This window comes from Cavia porcellus, unplaced genomic scaffold (assembly GCF_034190915.1).
Source record: "Cavia porcellus strain 051 isolate PalLab524CR breed Dunkin Hartley unplaced genomic scaffold, mCavPor4.1 scaffold_8, whole genome shotgun sequence".
NCBI lineage: Eukaryota > Metazoa > Chordata > Mammalia > Rodentia > Caviidae > Cavia > Cavia porcellus.
The window spans coordinates 31,469,459-31,491,939 of NW_026947491.1; the positions used below are offsets into that span (position 1 = coordinate 31,469,459).

Consider the following 22,481-nt stretch of genomic DNA (forward strand, 5'->3'; position numbering starts at 1 on the left):
TTTCAAACTCACACATACAGTATCTTTTTATATAACTAAGTCTGTATCTTTAAAAATTAGATCAGAATGTATCTTCCAAAATCCAAAAAGGATGTTAGATATACCTGTAGTTCATAAACAGCTTGTCAATAATTCATATAATTCCAGAACTCCATGCATATTTATTACCACATTCATTTTTAAACAAATATTGCAAAAGACTACCCATAGTGTGAGAAATGTCACCTAAATGCTAAAAAACCCCGTAAATATCAATTCTTAATAGTAGGTTTCTTGTCTATCTTTAAAATAAATATCAGGGGCTGGAGATTTAGCTCACAGTGGTGAGTTCGATCCCTGGTACCGATAAAAAAGGAAAAAGACCAAAAAAATTAAAAAATAAAAAATAAGTATCAGCTTCTTGTCTACTTTCACTTTTGCTGGATGCCACCCACTTGTAACTTAACTACAATGATTCAAAATATCTAGTTATATTTTTTGCCTGACATTTCTCAATTTTTCTCCAATTCCTCAAAGTCATGATTTATTTGAAAAATTTGATGTAAGAATCATTTACAAACCTCCATCCATCCTTCTGGAGATAACTGAAGGCTCCGTCAACAACACTGGCAAAGAACTGCCCTCCTGTGATGAAAAGGGTGTTAATGGTGACTAATCGGCCTCTTAAGTTGGGTGGTGAGACTTCTGCAATATACACTGGCACTGTCATAGAAGCAATGCCTAGGAAGAAAAAGAAGTGTACAAGAAATATTTACTCAAGATTTCTACTACTGCAGTAAACATTAACACTAGTCAAAGACACAGACATAAATACATGGGCTTGGTCTCCTACATTAAACAAAGATTACCACATATTTAAAGATTATATATATATATATATGTATAATTTGAGGCTAGTGTAGATATGTGATATACCAGTCTGAGTACCATTTTTCACATTATTACTTGAAATCCTAAGAAATGTACCTCTATAGACCTAAGAAAAGTTTACAGAGCTTAAATATGTTGTCATTTTTTAAAATTGAAAGAGAGAACAGAGACAGAGACAGAGAGACAGGCTCTCAGTCACTAAGTTGCAGGCTAGACTGGGCAACCAGTGTCTCAGACTACTGAATTTGCAGGTATGTACTACCACACCTAGCTGTAATTACTTAAAGACTAAAAATACAAAAATGTTCTCCTAAAGACTATAATTACTGAAATATTTTTAGTCTATATGGAAATGTAATCAGACAATGGTGAGAATAAAAATTATCCCAGAATACATATTAACTACTCAATGTCATCTTTTCCAGCAGGTGCATCAGAACTTTACATTAGTTTACTAGTAAGAAATCCATATTGAGTCACTCTATTCAATTGACTAGATATACATTTCAGAAAAGTCTACATTAAACATTGTATTAAGGAATTATGGTTCTCAAAAAGTAGCTGATCTTAGACTAAATGAACAGTTTTGTGGGTAAAGTGTGTTTAATCATAGTGGCTTCATTTTTTTTTTTCTTGGCTATTTAAATATACAGTATAGTCTGTGGTAGTAGCTTTAACTTCATTAGTCACTAGAATTAATCACCTTTTACTTTTACTAAAGAAGCCCTTGCCTTCCCTATCCCAGATCTACTAAGTAGAAAACTGAAGGGGCATGAGATGGACCTGTCTTTTAGAAATCTCCCATCAGTGATCTTGATGCTCACCATGTTATTTTACAAACTAGTTCTATGAGGCATCATGAGAGTTAGTTCACAATATAAACACTGTGAAATCTAACCCACTGGGTCAAGGAGGGGCTTCTCTGCTCTGTACTCAAAGAGGGAAATGAACTAGCCTTGGTGGTACTTTAACATTACAACATCTCAAAAAATATTCAAAACTCAAATAGTAATTTTTTATGTTGATGTATTTTTTCATATTGGTCTAGCTGTAGAAAAGAATCCAATTGCCTTCTTTAGCTAGAGATCTTGATTCACTCAGCTAACCCTCAGAATTGAGCATGGGAAATCAGGACAGTGATATAAGGCAACACATGCTTGTCACAAAATCCTTAGATTTTTCATGCTATGAAACAGAGGCATGTGCTTGGCCCTAGTAACACTTGTTACAGTCAGTGAATGTAACAGGTAATGACAAAGGAGAAAGACTGAGGAATCTTAAAAAGTGAGGGCCACTGTATTCAGAGCTGGAAAGAACTCCAAGAGCTCTGTCAAATTAATGTCTACACAAAATAACTCTGCTACCACTACCTCAATTCTGTTACATAGTTTATAGAACTGATTATCTTATTCAGTCCTCAGTACATTTCTAGTACAGGCAGTAACTATCCCCATTTCACACCCCTGGGCATACAATAAGTTACAAATTTAGAATTTAAACCTGACAGATTTCCACAACCAGTCTAAAAGGGAGAGACTATACTGGCCAATCACCACAGGAGGGTAGGCTTGGGATTTCAATTTCAGCCACGCCACTTCACAGCTGGTTAAGTGTGAATATTTCTGGGTATCCTGTTCCCCCTACCTTACCTGGGAAGAATAAAACCCCTTCATAGAGGTAAGAGAATTCAATGAGACAGAAGAGTAAAGTGCGTTTAAAATTATGTCTCACATATAGAAGACAGTCAATAATACCAGCAAATTATGAGACATCTCAACTTTTTCAATCCATTTCAACCTGTGTGAGGGGCTGAATGTACTGCAAGTATAAAGAAACAAAATAGGGTCTCTGCTCTGAAGAAAGAAAAACACAGGCTTACTTACAAAAACATGCAATCATATGAACAAATTCAAAATAACATATTAAGTGCATTAAAGCCATCCTCTGGGTTCCACCTTATGACACTGACAACTGCCACATGCAGATGATGATCAGAAGGTAGCTAAAAAAGGCTGGGCAGACAGTTCTGCACAGAAAAGCATGCATTTTTAAAACTATGCAAACATGAGGTTCATCAGAGATAAATAGAAAGTGTGAGGTAGAACATATGTGCAAGTAAAATGAGAGAGGCCGAGAGACATTCAGTCATAGCCTCACCCATTAATCAGTGAGGATCACTATAGGAACACTAAGCACTATGGAGAGCAGCTTGGGGGAGTTACAGTCCTCCCTGGCCTTGAGATCCTGGAAAGTGTGGGGAACAGGAGCCCACATCAAGGGAATAGCTCCACATGACGAGTCAAGAGGGCCCCAGAAGAATTCATACTTAAGGCTGGCGATTTAGCTCAGCGGCATAAGCGCCTTCCTTACAAGCAGGCAGTCCTGAGTTCAATCCCCGGTACCGATAAAAAGGAAAAAGACAAAAAAAAAAAAAAAAAATCCTCTGCGGAGGGTTTTCTGCTTCCGTGCTCCTGGAGCATCTGCCCGTGACTAAGCGACCTTGCCTGAGGCATCCCGGCGGTGCAGGGGCTTCTCAGACCTCTACATGCGTGGGAAACAGCTAGCGATCTTGTCAGCGCACACATTCTGGTCCAGTGCATCTGGTGAGAACATCATGGCCAAATGTGCATCAGTGAGACAGGGAAAACCAGTGTTCCTCAAAGGAGAACTTTGGTTAGAGTTTGCCTAAGCAAAAGTGGTTTGAAATAGCCTATCAGGACATCGCCTGCCCATCCCGGCTGCACCTGGAGAACTGCTGAGCTTCCAATGGGTGGGCAGGCCCACGCTATCCCCAGAGCCCAGCCTGTTTAGGCTTCCCGCACCTAGCCATCAGTGTGCAGAGGAGGGGCTGGGCAGATCTGGGGTGCCTGCATCGGCCTCCCCGTGTGTCTGGAGGACTGTGGATGTCTCGGCGGACAGTGCAGCATCTCGGGATCCGGAGGCCCTGCAGCCTGTGGTGAGTGCTCAGCACACTCTGCCCAGAGCCCAGACTGCTTGGGTCCCTCCAAGGCTTCCAGATGCAGTGAAGGGGAGAGGTGGGTTTGAGGCGTCTACATCTGTCTCCACATCCCGGCTGCGATTGCAGCTGTGGAGCTTCCAGCAGGCAGGTGGGTGCACAGTGTCCCTAAGGCCAAGCTTAACTGGAACTGCGGAGTTCTGTACAGGCAGAGGAGGGTCATTGGTTCTGCAGGCCCAGTGACTTGGGGTAGCCTGGTGCCAGAGTCTCAGTAGCTGCAAACATAGAAGGGGATTTCCAACAGATCCTAAGGAAGCTTTCAAATAACACTTGAAACACAGAAATATAGGAAAATGACAAAACGAAAGACCAAATTACAACCTCAAACCTCCAGCCCATCTCAAGAAACCCTAGGAGCAATGTATATAGAAGAAAATATATGCCATTCACCTCAAATATCGGACACAATAGCTACTGAAATTAACAAGCAACTCCAGGAAGCTTTAAAGAAATTCAAACTTGAAATAATCTCCCAGGTAAAAGAAGAAATGATAAAAGAAATGAAAGAGATTCTGAATATATCTAAAGAAAACACAGATAAAAAATTGGAGGAACTAAACAAAAAGATAGAATCCCTAGACGAGCAATATAAGAAACAAACAATAAATAATGCAGATGCACAGAGATATACAGGAAATAAAAAACTCCACTGAAAGTTGTAAAAACCGCCTTAATGAAAGTGAAGATAGAATTTCAGACCTTGAAGACAGGATTGCAGCTAGTGAACAGGAAAGGAAAGATCTTTTAAAAATAACAAGGAATCAGGAAACAACAATTCAACAACTGAAAGATGATGCAAAGAAAAATAACATAAGAATGATAGGGATTAATGAAAAAGGAGGAGACAACATAAAGGATGTCAAGAGGATATTTAGAGAAGTAATAGCTGGAAATTTCCCAAGCATGAGATCAGAAACCGACATCAGGATCAGTGAAGCATATAGAACTCCAAATAGTCATAACCAAAATAAAACTACACCCAGACATATAATAATCACCATCCCAGAAATCCAACACAAGAATAGATTATTAAAAGCTGTCAGAGAGAAAAGACAGATCACTTATAAAGGAAAACCTATGAGAATCACAGCAGACTTCTCAACACAAACAATAAAGTCAAGAAGAGCATGGAGTGAAGTATTCCAGATCCTAAAGCAAAATGATTTCCAACCTAGACTAATGTATCCTGCAAAACTATCATTCAAAATTGATGGTGAAATATGATACTTTCATGACAAAGAAAAGCTGAAGAACTTCATGAACACCAAACCAACCCTGCAAAAAATATTGAAAGACAGTTTTGTTACACAAAGGAAAAAACCACTAAGCAAAGCAGATAATTAAACAGAACAGAAAGATAAAGATGCAACAGCAGAGAGATAACAGGTCAACAATAAACCAGCATTTAACAGTAATAATCATTAATGTAAATGGTCTCAATGCACCAATCAAAAGAAACAGACTAGCAGAATGGATCAAGAAACAAAATCCAACCATATGCTGTTTACAGGAAACCTATCTAACCCAGAAGGATACTCACAGACTGAAAGTCAAAGGATGGAAAACAATTCTTCATGCAGCAGGAATCCAAAAAAAGGCAGGAGTAGCCATTCTGTTTGCAGACAACGTGAACTTTAAACCAACAATGACCATAAAGGACAAAGAAGGTCACGACATACTCGTAAGGGGAAAACTCCAAGGAGAAGAGATAACTATCTTAAATATATACGCACCAAACTCCAGAGCACCCAGTTATATAAAACAATTATTAACAGAAATGAAAACTCAAATATCAGTAACACAATTGTAAAAGGAGACCTTAATATGCCATTGACACCAAGGGACAGATCAACCAGACAGAAAATGAGCAAAGAAATAACAGAACTGAATCACACCTGCAAACAAATGGATTTGATAGACATACACAGAATGTTCCACCCAACAACATCATAATACACATTCTTCTCAGCAGTACATGGATCATTCTCTAAAATAGACCATATATTAGCTCACAGAACATATTTAAATGAACGCAAAAGAGTTCAAATCATCCCTTGCATGTTATCGGATCATAGCGCTCTGAAAATAGAAATTAATGATAAAAGATACTGCAAAAGCCCCGCAAACACATGGAAACTGAATAACACACTCTTGAGTAATCAGTGGGTCACAGAAGAAATTAAAGAAGAAAATGAAAATGCAGATACAACTTACCGGAATTTGTAGGATGCAATGAAAGCCGTCCTCAGAGGAAAATTTATTGCACTGAGCAGAACGAATACAAATAAATAACTTGATGCTACATCTCAAACAGCTAGAAAAAGAAGAGCAAGTCAAGCCCAAAGCCAAAAGAAGAGAGGAAATTATAAAAATCAGAGCAGAAATCAATGCAATAGAGAGTAAGAAAACAATCCAAAGAATCAACGAATCAAAGAGTTAGTTCTTTGAAAGAATAAATAAAATCGATAAGCCCCTAGCCAACCTTATTAAAAAAAGGGAAGAAAAAGCTCAACTTCATGCAATAAGAAATGAAAAAGGTGAAATCACTACAGACCCAATAGAAATACAGAAGATCATCAACACCTATTTCAAAAACCTCTACTCTCAAAAGTTTGATAACACAGAAGAAATAGACAGATTCTTAGAAACATATGAAGTACCAAAGCTAGATTAAGAGGATGTAAAACTGTTGAATAACCCAATCTCTGTTAATGAAATTGAAAATGTAATTAAGTCCTTACCCACCAAGAAGAGCCCAGGCCCAGATGGATCCACTGCAGAATTCTACAAAAAATACAACGAAGACCTAATGCTGACACTCCTCAAAATATTCAGTGAAATTGAAAGGGAAGCAATCCTTCCTAAGTCATTCCTGGAAGCAAATATTACTCTAGTACTAAAAACCTGAGAAAGACCCAACTAAAAAAGAGAACTATAGACCGATCTCCCTAATGAACACAGATGCAAAAACCCTCAATAAAATATTGGCAAATAGGATGCAGCAAATCATCAAGAAGATTATACACTATGACCAAGTGGGATTCATCCCAGAAATACAAGGATGGTTCAACATACGTAAATCAATAAATGTAATTCACCATATCAATAAAGCCAAAAATAAGAATCAGATGATCATTTCTATAGATGCAGAAAAAGCCTTCGATAAGGTCCAACATTTATTCATGATAAGAACTTTGCAGAAAATTGGAATAGATGGTCTTTATCTCAATATAATAAAGGCCATTTATGACAAACCAACAGCCAGCATCATACTAAATGGCCAAAAATTGAAAGCCTTTACTTTAAAATCAGGCACACAACAAGGATATCCTTTATCACCACTCCTATTTAATATAGTACTAGAAGTACTAGCCAGAGCAATTAGGCAAGAGAGAGAAATAAAAGGGGTAAAGATAGGAAAAGAAGAAGTTAAATTATCATTGTTTGCAGATGACACGATACTCTACATAGAAGACCCCCTAAACTCCATGGAAAGACTCTTAGATACAATAAATAAATTCAGTAATGTGGCTGGATACAAAATCAATACTCAGAAATCAATAGCATTCCTATACACTAACAACAAAATCACAGAGAGGGAAATAAGAGAAACTACACTCTTCACATTAGCAAGCAAAAAAATGAAGTATTTAGGAATTACTCTTATGAAAGAAGTGAAAGACTTATACAGTGAAAATTATAATACACTGAAAAAAGAAATTGAAGATGATCTGAGAAAATGGAAAGACATCCCTTGCTCATGGATAGGAAGAACAAACATTGTGAAAATGGCCATTCTCCCAAAACTGTTATACAGATTCAATGCAATCCCAATAGAAATGCCATCAACATACCTTATAGATCTAGAAAAATCACTCCTAAATTTCATCTGGAACCAGAAGAGACCTAGAATCGCAAAGGCAATTCTAAGCAGCAAAGACAAAGCAGGAGGCATCACAATCCCTGACTTGAAATTATACTAGAAAGCAACAGAAGTAAAATAAACATGGTATTGGAATCAAAACAGAGCCAAAGATCAATGGAATAGATTAGAAGATACAACCACAACTACAAACACACTCAACCACCTTATCTTTGATAAAGGAGCCAAGCAGGTTCACTGGAAGAACGACAGTCTCTTTAATAAATGGTGCTGGAAAAACTGGCTCTCCATTTGCTGAAAACTAAAGGTAGACCCATGTCTATCACCATGTACTAAATTGAAATCTAAATGGGTCAAAGATCTGAATATTAAAAGAGAAACACTAAATCTGTTGGAAGACAAATTGGGTAGAAACCTTGAAGACATAGGAGTAGGTAAAGAATTCATGAACAGGACTCAAACCGCACAGGAAATACTTCCCAGATTCAATAACTGGGACCACTTCTTATTAAAAATTTTCTGCATGTCAAAAAAAATCTCCAGCATAGTGAAAAGAAAACCCACAAACTGGGAGATTTTAGTGATCTCTCTCTCAGACAAGGGACTCTTGTCTAAAACATATAAAGAATTAAAAAAACTCAGACCCCCAAAATTCAAAGATGCAATCCAAAAATGGGCATCTGAGATGAATACACACTTCTCAGATGAAGAAATGCAAATGGCAAATAAATACATGAAAAAATATTCATCATCATTGGTCATTAGAGAAATGCAAATTAAACCACACTGAGATACCATCTCACTCCTGAAAGAATGGCCAGGATCAAGAAAACCAACAACAACAAATGCTGGAGAGGCTGTGGGGAAAAAAGAACTCTCCTACACTGCTGGTGGGAGTGTAGACTGGTGCAGCCTTTGTGGAGGTCAGTCTGGATATTTCTCAAAAAGCTGGGATTGGAAGTCCCATTTATTCCAGCTATTCCACTTCTAGGCATGTTCCCAGAAGAACTGAAAGCATCATACCACAGTGATATATGCGCACCTATGTTTATAGCAGCACAATTTGTAACTGCCAGATCTTGGAAACAACCCAAGTGTCCATCAACTGAGGAATGGATAAAAAAGTTGTGGTATTTCTATACAATGGAGTATTATTCAGCTATAAAGAAGGATCACATTGAGATATTTATCAATAAATGGGCGCAGCTTGAGACCATACTCATAAGTGAAATAAACCAATCTCGCATGTGTGAATACCGAATAGTTTCCCTAATGTAAGTAATGATTCAAATATATAAAAATATGTGGTAATCATGATTCCCCATTATGTGGCCTTGAAGCCTTATAAAGTTTTCACTTATTAACTGGAAAGGCTTTATTCTGGGCTTCTTGATATGGAAATATTTGAAGCTATAGTATATGAAGTTTTATCCAAATATTTCAAGGAAAAAGACAGACACTATCTATGGTAACTACTATTAAGTCGGGTTATTTGGTGGTGAAGCACTAGATTGCTGAAATAGTCACACTTTGACCTGTATTGTTATATTGTTATGTCCTGTTTTATCTCAATCTCTCCCTTATTCTTTAAAAAAATTATTTAGTTATTTCTTATGTTTGTTTTAATTAAGGGGAAAAATTTTAAAAATTAGCAGGATATATAATAGTAACTCTCTTTGATTTCCTATTAACTTGTTTTGAAGTCCTATAATACTCCCACGATCTTGTTTTGACTGATTAGACTCTGTTCCATTCTGTATGATAGTATCAAGTTTGAGGGTATAGGCAACTACTTTGAAGGCAATAAGATTCACTAAGATGCCCATTCTGGTTTGACTATTGTCTCCTTTGGAAGTCCTGTAATGTTTACAATGCCTAAGTTTTATTGGTCTTGTTCTCTACTGTTTTGTCCAACTTTATAATATCTAATGAGATAGACAATTCTTTTTAAGGAAACAAGACACATCGTTGATAACCATTGTTGATAACCTTGTACTCTGTTTTACATCATGTGCTATGTCTCTCCTTGGTTTTGACTGACAGCTTTGTTTTGCCATATTTGACTTTATTCTCTCCCCCCCAAAAAAGTAATAAGAACTAAGGAGTAATAAAACCCACAATGTGTAAATTTTGTTGTAAAAGAGAGGGGAAAAAAAGAGCTCTAAAGGATACAACAGCAAGTGTGTTTAGGGGTGTTAAATAGCTAACCATATTAATGTTTTTGGTTGGATCACTGAACAGAACTGTTTGCATGTCCACTTTGTATGCTTTGATACTGTGATTTGAGCAACTATCTCTAAGATGATAATATGTAATCTATTAACTGGTGATTTCTTACTGTTTTTTTTTTTTTGTAGTTCTGTATTACTTGTACCCTTACACCGCTTTGTTTTGTTTTGTTTTTCTCTTTTTCCTTTTAAATAAAATTTTAAAAAAAAGAATTCATACTTAAAATGAGATCCTATTAAAAAATAAGGGAGAGTATAGAGGGTGGGACATACCTTATACAATCACAGCAGCTTGACTAAGGCCTTGAGGCAGGAAGAAAAGCATCCTATTAAAGACAGGGAACTTTTAAGAGATGAACATGGTGAACCTGACTATACAGAAACTTGGAAGTCCAATTAAGGCTTTTGGTACTCAAAAGCTTTTGAATAGTATAAAAGAGAAAATAGCTGTACAACCAGATTCACACTGCTAAAGGATCGTTCTGGTCATAGGATGGAAGACGGACTGCACAGAGTAATAATGCAGTGGCAGCAGTGGAGATAGGGAAGCTGGAGAGATTTGAGAATTGTGTGCCTAGCATTCAGAATGAGATGGAACAGATGAAAAGAGAAAGCAGTCAAGGATGAAGTCTGGTATGAGCTGCTATGAACACGATGGTTATTTTGTACAAAGATAAGAAATACCAAACAAACAGCAAGCTTGAATGGAACACAGTCAGCTCAAATCACAGATGGGTGGAATCCAAGATACTCTGTGAACTACACAAACAGCAAGTTCCACGATTCACACATGAGCTGAGAGTACAGGTTACTCAGACATGGCAGCTTACAGCCTCCCTTCTTCCTTCTTCCCCCCAAAAAGAGAGTTTTTGCCAAAATAACTAACTTCTTTCTGCCTCATTCTCAAGGGAGACTTTGGTCTTTGTTGTGTAATGCTTGATGCAAGGCAAAAAAAACAGGATGGAAGAAAATACATGGGCAAAAGATCTGGTTGGTGGGGAGACATTCAGATGAAAAGGACTGGGATGACATGCAAGTTAGAGTCTCAAGGTGAGTCTGGAGGAAATGGGAGTCTGTCACAGAGCAACTGTGCCTTGCCTGTGGAGAAAGGAGATAACAGACTTTAACCTACTGCTGAGTTATAACCTACATGCTATTATCTTCTCCAAGAAACACTAGAGGGAGTACTGCTTTACAAATGATTTCAGTAGCCAGACAACATTTCTTTAAATGCAACTTCAAACTGCAACTAGGCCAAGTAAAGCTTGGATGTTATACAATATCTGGAGCCCAAAATACACCTCCGCACATGATACTGCACACTTCTGACGGATAAGACCACTTAAAAATGAAGGATGAAAAGAACACCAAGAATGGAGTTCCAAAAAGTCTAACAATTTAAGGGACAGCTAGAAGGGAGAAATGAGAAGGGAGATGATGAATGAACACTCACCTTACCATCAAACACCATATGTTGTTTTTAAAAGCTTTTTTACACGAATCATTTTATATTACTATGGAGAATCATCTATGACTAGACAGACCAGCCAAACATATATAAAACCCTCTCAGAAACCCACAGACATCAAAGTGGGACTCATATATTTAACTCTCCAAACTTTATAAAGTACAACTCAAAGACCATATTGCCATGCCTCTGTTCAGAACACGATCATTTGAAAATGTCTCAGAAAACTTCATTTTGGGGCCTATTACCTACTGTAGTGCATAGTAACTTCTAGGGTCAAGAAAAGGCTTCTCTTTTCCTTGCCCCTACTGCCTGCCTTGCCCCTACTGCCTGCCTTGTCCCTACTACCACTAGGTATCATGTTCAAGAGCTTAGGCCAAGTGCACCAATTTAAAACAGAACTATGAGTGAATATAAAATTTTCAGCTACACAAACTTAAACCCTAAAACTGCTATATGAAACTGGAGAAATAGTAAACTCAATGTTTACTCATCCTGATCCAAAATACATAGTAAAGGACAGGCCCTGTTAACTCCATTTGCTACTAATGTAAACAATCCTTTCAAGACATGATTTATGGTTCTAAATATAAAGCCACTTTTGAAAAACATTACGTATTAAAGCTATGTTATCCCAAAACCTCCTTTCCATTTGGAGAAACAAAAGAAAATCTGTTTCGACACAAATATCACTGTCCTAATGATAGAGAAGTTAAGTACTATCATTAAACTTTAAGCTCTGTTTTAGAACACTATCTATATTGTATAACTGAGCCCTAGATTTAAGTAAACTATAGAACATTTAAATGAATGAGCAATCATTTCTAAATTATTAATCTAAAGTCTGTTATAAAGAAAAATAATGTATCAAGACTCATATGTTTGTTTTGGTTTTTCATTAAGCAAAGATGATGGTATGAGATCCCAAAATTAAGAACACAGTTTCAAAAAACATAATGATCGGGGGCTGGGGATTTAGCTCAGCAGCATAAGCACCTGCCTTGCAAGCAGGCAGTCGTGAGTTCGATCCCTGGTACCGATAAAAATGAAAAAGCCCCCCCCCCCAAAAAAAAAAAGAAAAGAAAAAGAAAAACATAATGATCTATAAAGTCTGTAAGTCTTTTGTAAAGAGATTTCAATTTTCCTACTCCAATCACTAACCAAGTAAAATAAATCGTGAAAAAAAAACCCCAAGGTTTTAAGAGTCCATACTAAACTCATGAATTCAAATTAATATAAGGAATGTGGTTGTTAAGAGTCACTCAGCTCACTAAAGTAAACATACCACAAAAATCCATGTCAGAATTACTTCCAATATGGACTGAAAGTTAAATTCTTACAAAACGGTAAGTTTACATCAATGAAAACCCGTTATCATGTTCTGCTTCTGGAGTTTCACCAGAAAAGGCAAGTCAGACACCCCAGTACCTCAGGATTCACACTGCCATGCTGCCAAGCTGACTCACCATCTGAACAGCATGAAGTGCTCCTGAGTGCAAAAGTTGGCTTTCAAAAACTGCTGGAAACCTTTTTAAAGGCATGAGTCAGAAGTATAAGTAATTTCATAACCAAACAGCATTAGAAAACCCTACTTCAACGGCTAAATACCCATGAACTGCAGCAACCTCTCAGTATGCTAAACCATTCAGCAACTAATTAGCTTCTTAGAAGTGCATGAAGCTACCTGCTAATAATGTTGCTTCATGCACAAGAAGAATTATGATGTCCTAATTTCATTCTGCAAAGCACTGCTTTATCATCTCTAAAGAAAGAATTTTAATAAAAAGAAATACAATCTAAGGAAACAGCAACCCTCATGCCAGTTATTTTCCTTTGGCTGTCTTAGCCACAGCTGGTACATTTGTATTATGCTAAACAGTCATGTGCTTACAGTCACCAGGTTGGTAACACAACTTGGAATTTAGTTTTACTTTTTTCTGAAAAGGCTTAAGGCACTCATAAAAAAAGCTGGGCAATTTCAAAGTGTGCGAAGTCCCAAATGGAACATAAAATTCCCATAGCAGAAGGGTTAGGTTATGAGAAAGATCTGTCCTTGGGGATAACTAGCAAAGTTAATGTTCTACAGCCGTAGGGAGTGCTTAACAAAGCAAGTCATCAGCATGTAGTTGGTAAAATATTATGGCCTCTACCTTTACATTACTTCAGATTATTCTATCAATCTGCCCAAATCCTGTTTTTTTTTTCTACTGGTAATCTCTTAATACAGACTGTATCACATTTGTTTCTCCAACAAGAGACTACAAGTTTATCAGCAGAATAATCCCCTCTCACATATCTTCTATAGGAGCTGCTAAAGTGTCATGCCCAAGCTCCACCATGGTGTATGCATTTGAGTGTTATTAATTAGTACCATGGGATACAAATGCAAAATTATATTCTTAAATGGGTATTAACTGATTGGTCATAAACTAAAAATATTTATTATGAAAATTTGAAAACTACAGGTAAGAAGGTAAGTAAAAAAATTGGCTCTACTTGAGCTGAGGATATAGCTCAAAAATACAAACAACTGCCTGGCAAGCATGAAGTTGGGAGCTTGATCCCCAATATCAGGGGGAAAAAATTGCCTCTATTCATCCACTGATAGCTTACTAAAATGTGGTTATAACATCAAGTGTTTTTTTCCACAAGTCTATAGCATTGTGGTACTGCAGAAATTTTCTTCTCTTGAAAATTACAGATGTACCTCAGTTTACAAACTTAATTTGTTTGATAATTTGGGGGAAGTTGATTGCATTTCTGTTTGTGTGAGGAAGGTGGCCTGCATCATGTTGTCACCCAATACAGAGGTTGCCAAGGAAAGCAAAATTCTGCTAAATCGTTTACAAACAGAATGTTTGTGACAGTGTACTACTTATTATTTTCCAAAACATCTCAAACTTCTGACATTAGCTAGCAGATACCATTAATTCAAGAAGCTGAGTATATAAAATGATACTTTTCAAGCTGCCTGCAAAGCAACTAAGGAATAACACATTTCACAGACCAAAGAAAACAAACAACACATCCCTCTACCACCACATATAATAATATGGACACGGTTTGGCACCTTTGTAGTACAAAATCATTTTAAATAACAGTGTAATATTTCAATATTCTTACACACATACTTTATGTACTCATTTACTTCTTCCTCACATTTAAGTCTCATAAACACATTAGAATGGGAAGCCTATAACTTTGAGATAACAGACGTTCTCTTAGAAGAACATCTGCAAATTAAATTGAGTTTATACACAAAGAACCAGCATGCCATAAAAAGGGAAAGTGTTCCTGGAGAACACAGATGGTAGACAGCAGCTAAAGAACACAAAAAGTCATGGTAGCACCTATCTGTAGTCCTAGCACCTGGGGAAGCTGAGGCAGGAGGATTAGAAATTACTCAGCCCAGTCAACTTGGCAAACATGTTTTATTTTGCTTTGTTTTTTCCTTTTAAAGGGCTGAGGATTAGGTTAGTGTAGAGGCTCTGGATTCAATCTCCAGTACCACAAGAAACACACACACACACACACATACACAGAGAAGGAAAGAATTCTTTGGATGGAATGAGATGGCAAATGTGTTAATACATACTTAGAAATTTTCTAACAGTTGAAGAGGATATAAATACAAAGGTATGATAACTGTATAAAATGCTACACAAGCAGAAACTGTGTGTTCTTATCCTTGACAAATGCAATGCACAAAGGTTAATAAGAAATCAATATACTTTTCCCCAGGCAATGAATTCAGCAAGCAGAAACATAAATGGTCCTTTGTTATATTTAACACTATGTGACATCTACAGACAAATGCTCTAGGGACAACAAACAGTGCTACCCTAAATAGGAGCTAAAAGGCTGTGAATAACTAGAATATAGATTATAATTGATTGAGTGTCCATAAAACAAATGTACAATGAGTTTGGACAGAATAAGATTCATAGAATTTGGCTGAAGAAATATTCATGCAATAGATATAAAGGGTGAATGAGTAAAATGGCAATAATCAGTAAAGGAAATACTAGAGTAGAAAAAATAAAATGATGAAAAATAATAAGCAAAATTCCCAATTTTTCCTAAAGCTGTTCTTCAATATGAGAAAAATTGAGCAGGAACAGAGTACCATGGGGAACGAATTACCATAAAGAAAATAAAATGAAATTACACAAGGAAATAGGTAAGAAAACCAACAATTTAATACTAGAAAATATAAATAGTTGCAGAAACAAACACTATACTGGAAGCCATAATTTTGGAAATGAAGCTGCATGAAATCTGAATATGAAGCAACTAAATTTGAAGGGTTTTTTTCAGGAAGCAGAAGAAATTAAAATTATAAAAGATTCTGTGAAAAAGGACTATTATTAGAGAAATGAATGGGCCTCAGGATAGGAGCTAAGTGCTAGATATATCCTAGGAAAATTTACAATTTGTAAGGCCAACAAAAACCACTTTTGAATAACATAGGACAGGTGTACCCACAAAATGACAATTGCTGACTAAGTGGACCAGAGGAAGCAGACCAGCCGAGTAAGTAAACCCAAGTGAACACTCATGGGTTTCCTAGTTCTTTTCTTTTCTAAATAACACATTTTCTGAACTGCACAGAGAAAATTTTTTTACTTGCCTGATAATCACCTCAAAGCACTGGCCAGCAATTTTTCTGTTCTAGTATTTGGTAATAATGGCTAAACATTTTACATACTTGGAACACTACAACTAAATACATATTAAACAAAACTTTCAACTGATTTTTGGTAATGCTCAAAGAAACACTGATTCCAAGAGCAATATAATGTCCAATTTACCAATCTCCATTAAGAATTACCTGCCACTTTAAAACTTTGATTGAATGACCCTGGCCAATGAGGTTTCTTGTTTTGTTTTTGTTTGGGATACCAGGGAATCAGGGGACCAAACTCATGATCTCACGCTTGCCAGGCAGGCATTTATACTGCTGGACTAAATCCCTTGCCTGCCACTGAGTTCTGTAGAGTGGCAAGTATCATACAGAACACCCACCAACACGATTCTCTTTCTCAACCCCTTCTGGTATTATCGTCCCATCTGGGATGTACAAATGTTCCCTATGTGTTTAAAAAAAAGTATTAGTAAAATCTTAACAAAATGCAAATGCAGGGGAAAAAAAGGCTTTTCTGGGTTTTGTTTCTTTTAGGGTTTTTGTTTTGTTTTGTTTCAGTTTGGTTTGGTTTTTTTATTTTGTTTTCTTTTTGTGGTGGATGGGATGCACTAGATAACTAATCTTGGGTCTCATACTTGCTAAACATACATCCCACCACTGAGTTACACTTCCAGGTTCTCTACGTGCAACTCTTTCAATTTTTAGCTTTTTATTAACACATATTTGCACTACAGAATGTGTACTTTCCTCACAGGGAGTTGATGCACATATACAACACAGCTCAATTCTTTTTTATCCCCTCTCCTTCTTTCCTGTTCCCTCCCTCCCCTCTCATCCCATTCCCTTCTGCCTATCCTTTCACTTACCTTTTATTCTGTTTTTTGTTTGCATTTTAGATTTTTCATGTAAGAGAAACAATATATTTGAACTTGTGAGTCTATTTCACCTAACATTATGGGAATGTAAACTAAACAGTATGGAAATCAGAATGGAAATTCCTCAAAAACTAAAAGCAGAAATTCCATTTAAATGAATGATTACACTTCTAGGTAGCATCATGAAAGAGATAAAAATATATTACAGTAATACATGCATATCCATATAGCAGGATATATATATCCTGTATAAGAGGATATTATGAGAGGATATCTTGTTTTCTTTTTTGTTGTTGTTTTGTACCTGGGACAAAATCATGATCTTGTGCTTGCCAGGCAGATGCTTGTCCTACTGAGCTAAATCTCCAGCCCTTTTACTAGCTGAAGCTTGGAAGTGGTCTATATGCCTATTGTGAATGTACAAAAAATTGTAGCATTTATACACAATGGAGTACTATGTTACAATAATGAAGTATAAATAAGTTATTTTTAAGACAATGAATATAACTCAACATATATTTTTTCCAAGCGAGTTTTGAAATAAAAATGAATGGCAGACCACACTGGCAAGAATTACAAACTATCACCCTAAAATGAAATAAACTGTCTGCTTTCAAAAAGCCCAAAATTCTGTATCACTAATTATTAATAAAGCTGAATCTGGGAATATAGCTCAGCAGCACAAATGCCTGCCTGGCAAGCATAAAGTCCTGAGTTCAATTTCTAGTACAAAAAAAAAAAAAAAACTGGATCTGCCCAGGGGAGGTGGCATATGCATGTAATCCCAGCACTCAGGAAGCTAAGGCCAGAGGACTGCCAAGAGTTTCAGACTAACCTGAGCTACATAATGAGTTCAATGCATGTGTGAACTACAAAGCAAGACCCTATCTCAAAAGAAAAAAAAAAAAAAAAAAAACTAAACTAAAAGCAGCCAAATAAAGCTAGAGCTCACTACTGGTAAAAGAGAATGGAGTGAAAAAGAAAAGGTCCTTATTTTAATTAAGCAGCCAAAATTATTTTAAGTAAATACCTCTATGGTCTACTTTTAATTGAAAATACTAGTATTACTCTTCTTCTCACATCTGTTTTTGTGTTCATTAAATTGTATTGGTATATTTTACATAACATTCATCAAAGACCATCTGTACCTGTACATGATCTATCTTCCCATTTTTCTCCCCTCCCTTCAATCCCTTGTTAAGAAAAGCTATTTCCACTTTTCCTTCTGTTTTTCCCTTATTCCTTCTTTCCTCCTCCTTCTCCCTTGTTCCCCTTAGCATTTGCATATCTTATCCCCATTTTACAGTATCTATTATACATTTTGGTCCTTATTTACACTTTTGGTTTCTCACACCTCACAAACATGGTATTTAATCAAGTGTGTCCAATTTATTTAAGACTATGGTCTCAAAAAAAGAAAAAAAAAAGTATGGGCTTAGGTGAGCATAGTCATGTATACCTTTACCCTAGCAATTGGGAGGCCAAGGCAGGATTGCCACGACTTCAATGCCAGACTGGGCTACATGGTGAGTTTAAGGCTGCTTGTACTACATAGTGAGACCCTGTCTCAACAAACAAGTATGGTCTCAAGATACATCCATTTACCTAGAAATATCTCAAGCTTATTTTTATGGTAGAATAGTACTCCACTATATTAAAAACCTCACATCTTTATCCATGCATTGGCCGAGTCTTTGGATTGTCTCCAAGATTTAGCTATTCCAAACTGCACCACCATAAAGATAGACAGATAGGCAGGCAGACTGAGGTATGATGCTTTTTATTCTTTTGGGGAGATACCAAGACAGGGAATACTTGGGTCCGATGGGACTTCCAGTCACAGTGTTTTGAAGATTCTCCACACTGAATGGTTGGCACTAGTGTACACTCCCACCAATGGTGCAGAAAGATTTCCTCTTTCCCCATAGCCTAACCAACATTTGCTATTAGTTGATTTCTAGATATTAACACTTCCTTCTGCAGATGAATCTCAGGACTTTTAATTTGCATTTCTCAAACAAGTGATATTCAACATTTTTCATATATTTATTTGACATTTCTACTTCTTCATCTGAGAAATATCTATTTCCAGTTTTGGAATGGTCTTTAAATTTGGGGGAGGTCTGACTTTTTTTGAGCTCTTTATATTTACTAGCTATTAGTACTCTGGCTGAGGAACAGTTAGCAAAAATTTTTTCCCACCGTGTGGGTTGTCTTATCATTCTGTTGTTAGTTTATTTTGTTGTACAAAAACATTTTAGTAAGATGAGATCCTAGTTGTTGATTCCTTGGGGTATTTTCCGTGGGACTGGGTTTTTGTTCATAAAATCTTAGCCACACGAATGTCTTTCAGAGTTTCCCTTATTCTATCTTCCAGCATAGTGTTTCTGTTTTAATATTTGGATCTTTGATTGATTTTAATTTTAGTTTAGTGCATGGTAAAAGATAAGGGTCTAATTTTAATCTTTGGAATGTGGAAAACCAGTATTTCCAACACGGCTTTTTTTAAGGAGAGTAAAACAGAATAGTAAAATGAAAGTAAACAGTGATAGTACAGTAGGAAATCCACAATCGCTACTATACTGCACATCTTTATTTTCTAAATAGTTGCTCAGACTACCAGCCCGAGGCTTGCAAAGTTAATCAAACAACATAAATGTCAGGTTGCCTCCCTACTTCAGTTATCATTTCAACCTGTGTTGCGACCAGTTGCTTATAGGTGAGGATGGGGAGGCAAGAGGCATAGGTGGCCTCCTGAGCTGTGGCACTGAGGGTAGCCTTCAACTCACTATGTAGCCCAGGCTGTCTATGAACTTCCAGCAGTCCTGCCTCACTCAGTCTCCCGAGTGCTAGGATTACAGGTCTTGTGCCATCACATACAGCTATCTAACAACAATTATTAAAGAGACAGTCTCTCTTCCAGCGAAGATATTTGGTTCCTTTCTCAAAGTAAAGTGGCTAAATATGTCTGTTCCATTGATCCTTGGATTTTCTGGTTTGCTTTCTCATTACTATGCTGTTTTTATCACAGTGATCTTTTAACGTAATTTCAAGTTGGGGATTATGATGACCCCCGTCTTGCATTTGTTTCCCAGACTTATTTTTGCTATTCTAGATCTCTTCAGGTTCCCAATGAATTTTAGGATTAAATTTAATTCTGTGAGGTGTGTTACTGACATGTTGATTGCAATTGCTTAAAACTGTGTAAGAATTTTGGAAGTATGGCCTTTTTCACTATGTTGGCTCTTCCTATCCAAGAACCGGGAATACCTGTCCATTTTCTGATATCCTGTATGATCTCCTTTTTCAGAATATTATAGTTTTCAACATGAAGATATTTTATTTCCTCTGTTAGACTGATTCCAAAGTACTTCATCTCTTTGGATGCTATTATAAAAGGGGTTTTTCCATAATTTCTGTCTCATGAGTGTTATCTGTATAGAGGAACGCTATTCATTTTTACGTGTAGACTTTGCTAGTGAATCAGTTTTAAAACTACAAAATTTTTGGTGAAGATTTGGGGTCTTCTATGTAGTGTACCATGTCATTCTCTATGATACTTTAATGTCTTCTTTCCTATCCTTATTTTTGTATTTCTATCTCTTGTCTAATTGCTTTGCCTAATGTTTCCAGAATTATATTAAGAGTGATTGTGGACATCTTTGTCTTGTACTTGATTTTAAAATAAAAGTTTTCAGTTTTTGTCCATTTGGTAATGCCATTGACTGTTGATTTGTCATAGACAGATGGCTTTTGTAGCAGTGAGATAAAGACCATTTATTCCAATTTTCTGTAGAGATTTATCACAAATGGGTGTTGAACTTTGTCAAACATTTTTTTTCTGCATCTATACTACTGAGATGATCATGTGGTTTTTGTCCTTGGCTCTGTCAATATGGGGTGTTACATTTATTGATTTGCATATGCTGAACCATCCCTGCATCACTGGGATGAATCCTACTTGGTCATGGTATATAATTATGATGATTTGTTGCATTCTGTTTGCCAGTATCTTATTGAAGGTTCTTGCATCTATGTTCACTAGGCAGATTGGCCTGTGATTCTCTTTTTTTGGGAGGATCCTTCTCTGGTTTTGGTATCAACGTATTCCAAGAAATTCAGGAGTACTGCTTCATTTTCTATTTCATTAAAGAGTTTGAGAAATAATGGCATTAGGTTGTCTCTAAGTTTCTTATACACAGTATTCAGCAGTGAGGGTCTGAGCTTTTCTTTGGTGACAGTTTTTAATTATATCTTCAATTTTTTGACTGATACTGGATTTAGAATTTTTATAACTTCTTGATTAGGCTTTAGTAATTCCTATGTATCTAGCAATCTGTCCAGTTCTTCTGTTTTCCATCTTTTTTTTTTTAATTTTATTTAAGGAGAAAAGAAGAAAAAAAAAGCAGAGAAAGGGTACAAGTTATACAGATTTACAGAACAAAAATGAACAGTAGGAAATCACTAGTTAATGGATTACATATTGTCATCTTAGAAATAATTGTTCAAGTGACAAAATTAAAGCTTGTAGAGTGGACATTCCAACAATGATACTGCAAACAGTTCTGTTCAATGATCCAATAAACCTCTGTGATATCATTTTCTATCTTATACACTTAAATATACATGCAGTTATATAGTTTAGAGCACTTTCTTTTCCTCTCTTTTGTACAATGACTATTACACATTTTGGGTTTCATTGCTCCCACGGTTCTTATTACTTTTTTGGAAGAGAGTAAAACCAAATGTGACATAACAGAACAGAATCGGTCAACTCAAAAGGGTGGACATAATAGATAATGTAAAAACATAATACAAGGTGATCAACAATGGTTACCATAATGCCTCCCGCTATCTCTAATAGAGTTGCCTATATCATTAGTTATAATACAATTGAACTAAACTAAAGAATAAAACCGACAAAACCAAAACATTGGAGACATTGTAGGTCTTCAAAAGTAGATAAAAGTCAATGAGAATGGGCGTTATAATGAATCTCATTATCTTCACAGCTGATGCCTAAACTTTCGAACCTGATACTATCCAGCAAAACAGAATAGGGGAACATCAGTTAAAAACCAGATGGTGAGAGTAATACAGGGCTTTAAATCGAGATAATGGAAAGTCAAAGTGGGTTACTATAATATATCCTGCTAATTTTTTTTCCTTTAATTAAAAGGATAAAAATAAAAAAGTAAATAATGAAGTGGAGATTGAGATAAAAGAGGGCATAACAGCGAAACAGCGCAAATCAAAACATAACCATTTAAGCAGAATAGTGTTTCACCACCAGATAATCCTGACCTAAAAGTAGTTACCATATTGTCTCTTTCCTTGAAATCCTTGAGTACAACTTTGTATACTGTAGCATTAAGTATATCAAAACAATGTAAAACCATTTAAGAGAATGACAGCATTACAGAGTATTTAGAATCGACTAACAGAAAATGAACAATGGTTTCTGTATAATCTCCTTGTATTTAAAAGGTTTTTGCT

The 22,481-nt window shown here is 36.3% G+C and overlaps 1 protein-coding gene across 1 annotated transcript in view; it reads right to left on the reverse strand.

Moving 5' to 3' along the window:
• Positions 1-22,481, reverse strand: part of Slc2a13 (solute carrier family 2 member 13) — a 341,626-nt gene that overhangs the window by 277,197 nt on the left and 41,948 nt on the right. Inside the window, exon 2 of the mRNA XM_063254554.1 lies at positions 561-720. Within this exon, the coding sequence (XP_063110624.1) occupies positions 561-720 (160 nt within the window). The remainder of the gene's footprint in view (positions 1-560; positions 721-22,481) is intronic.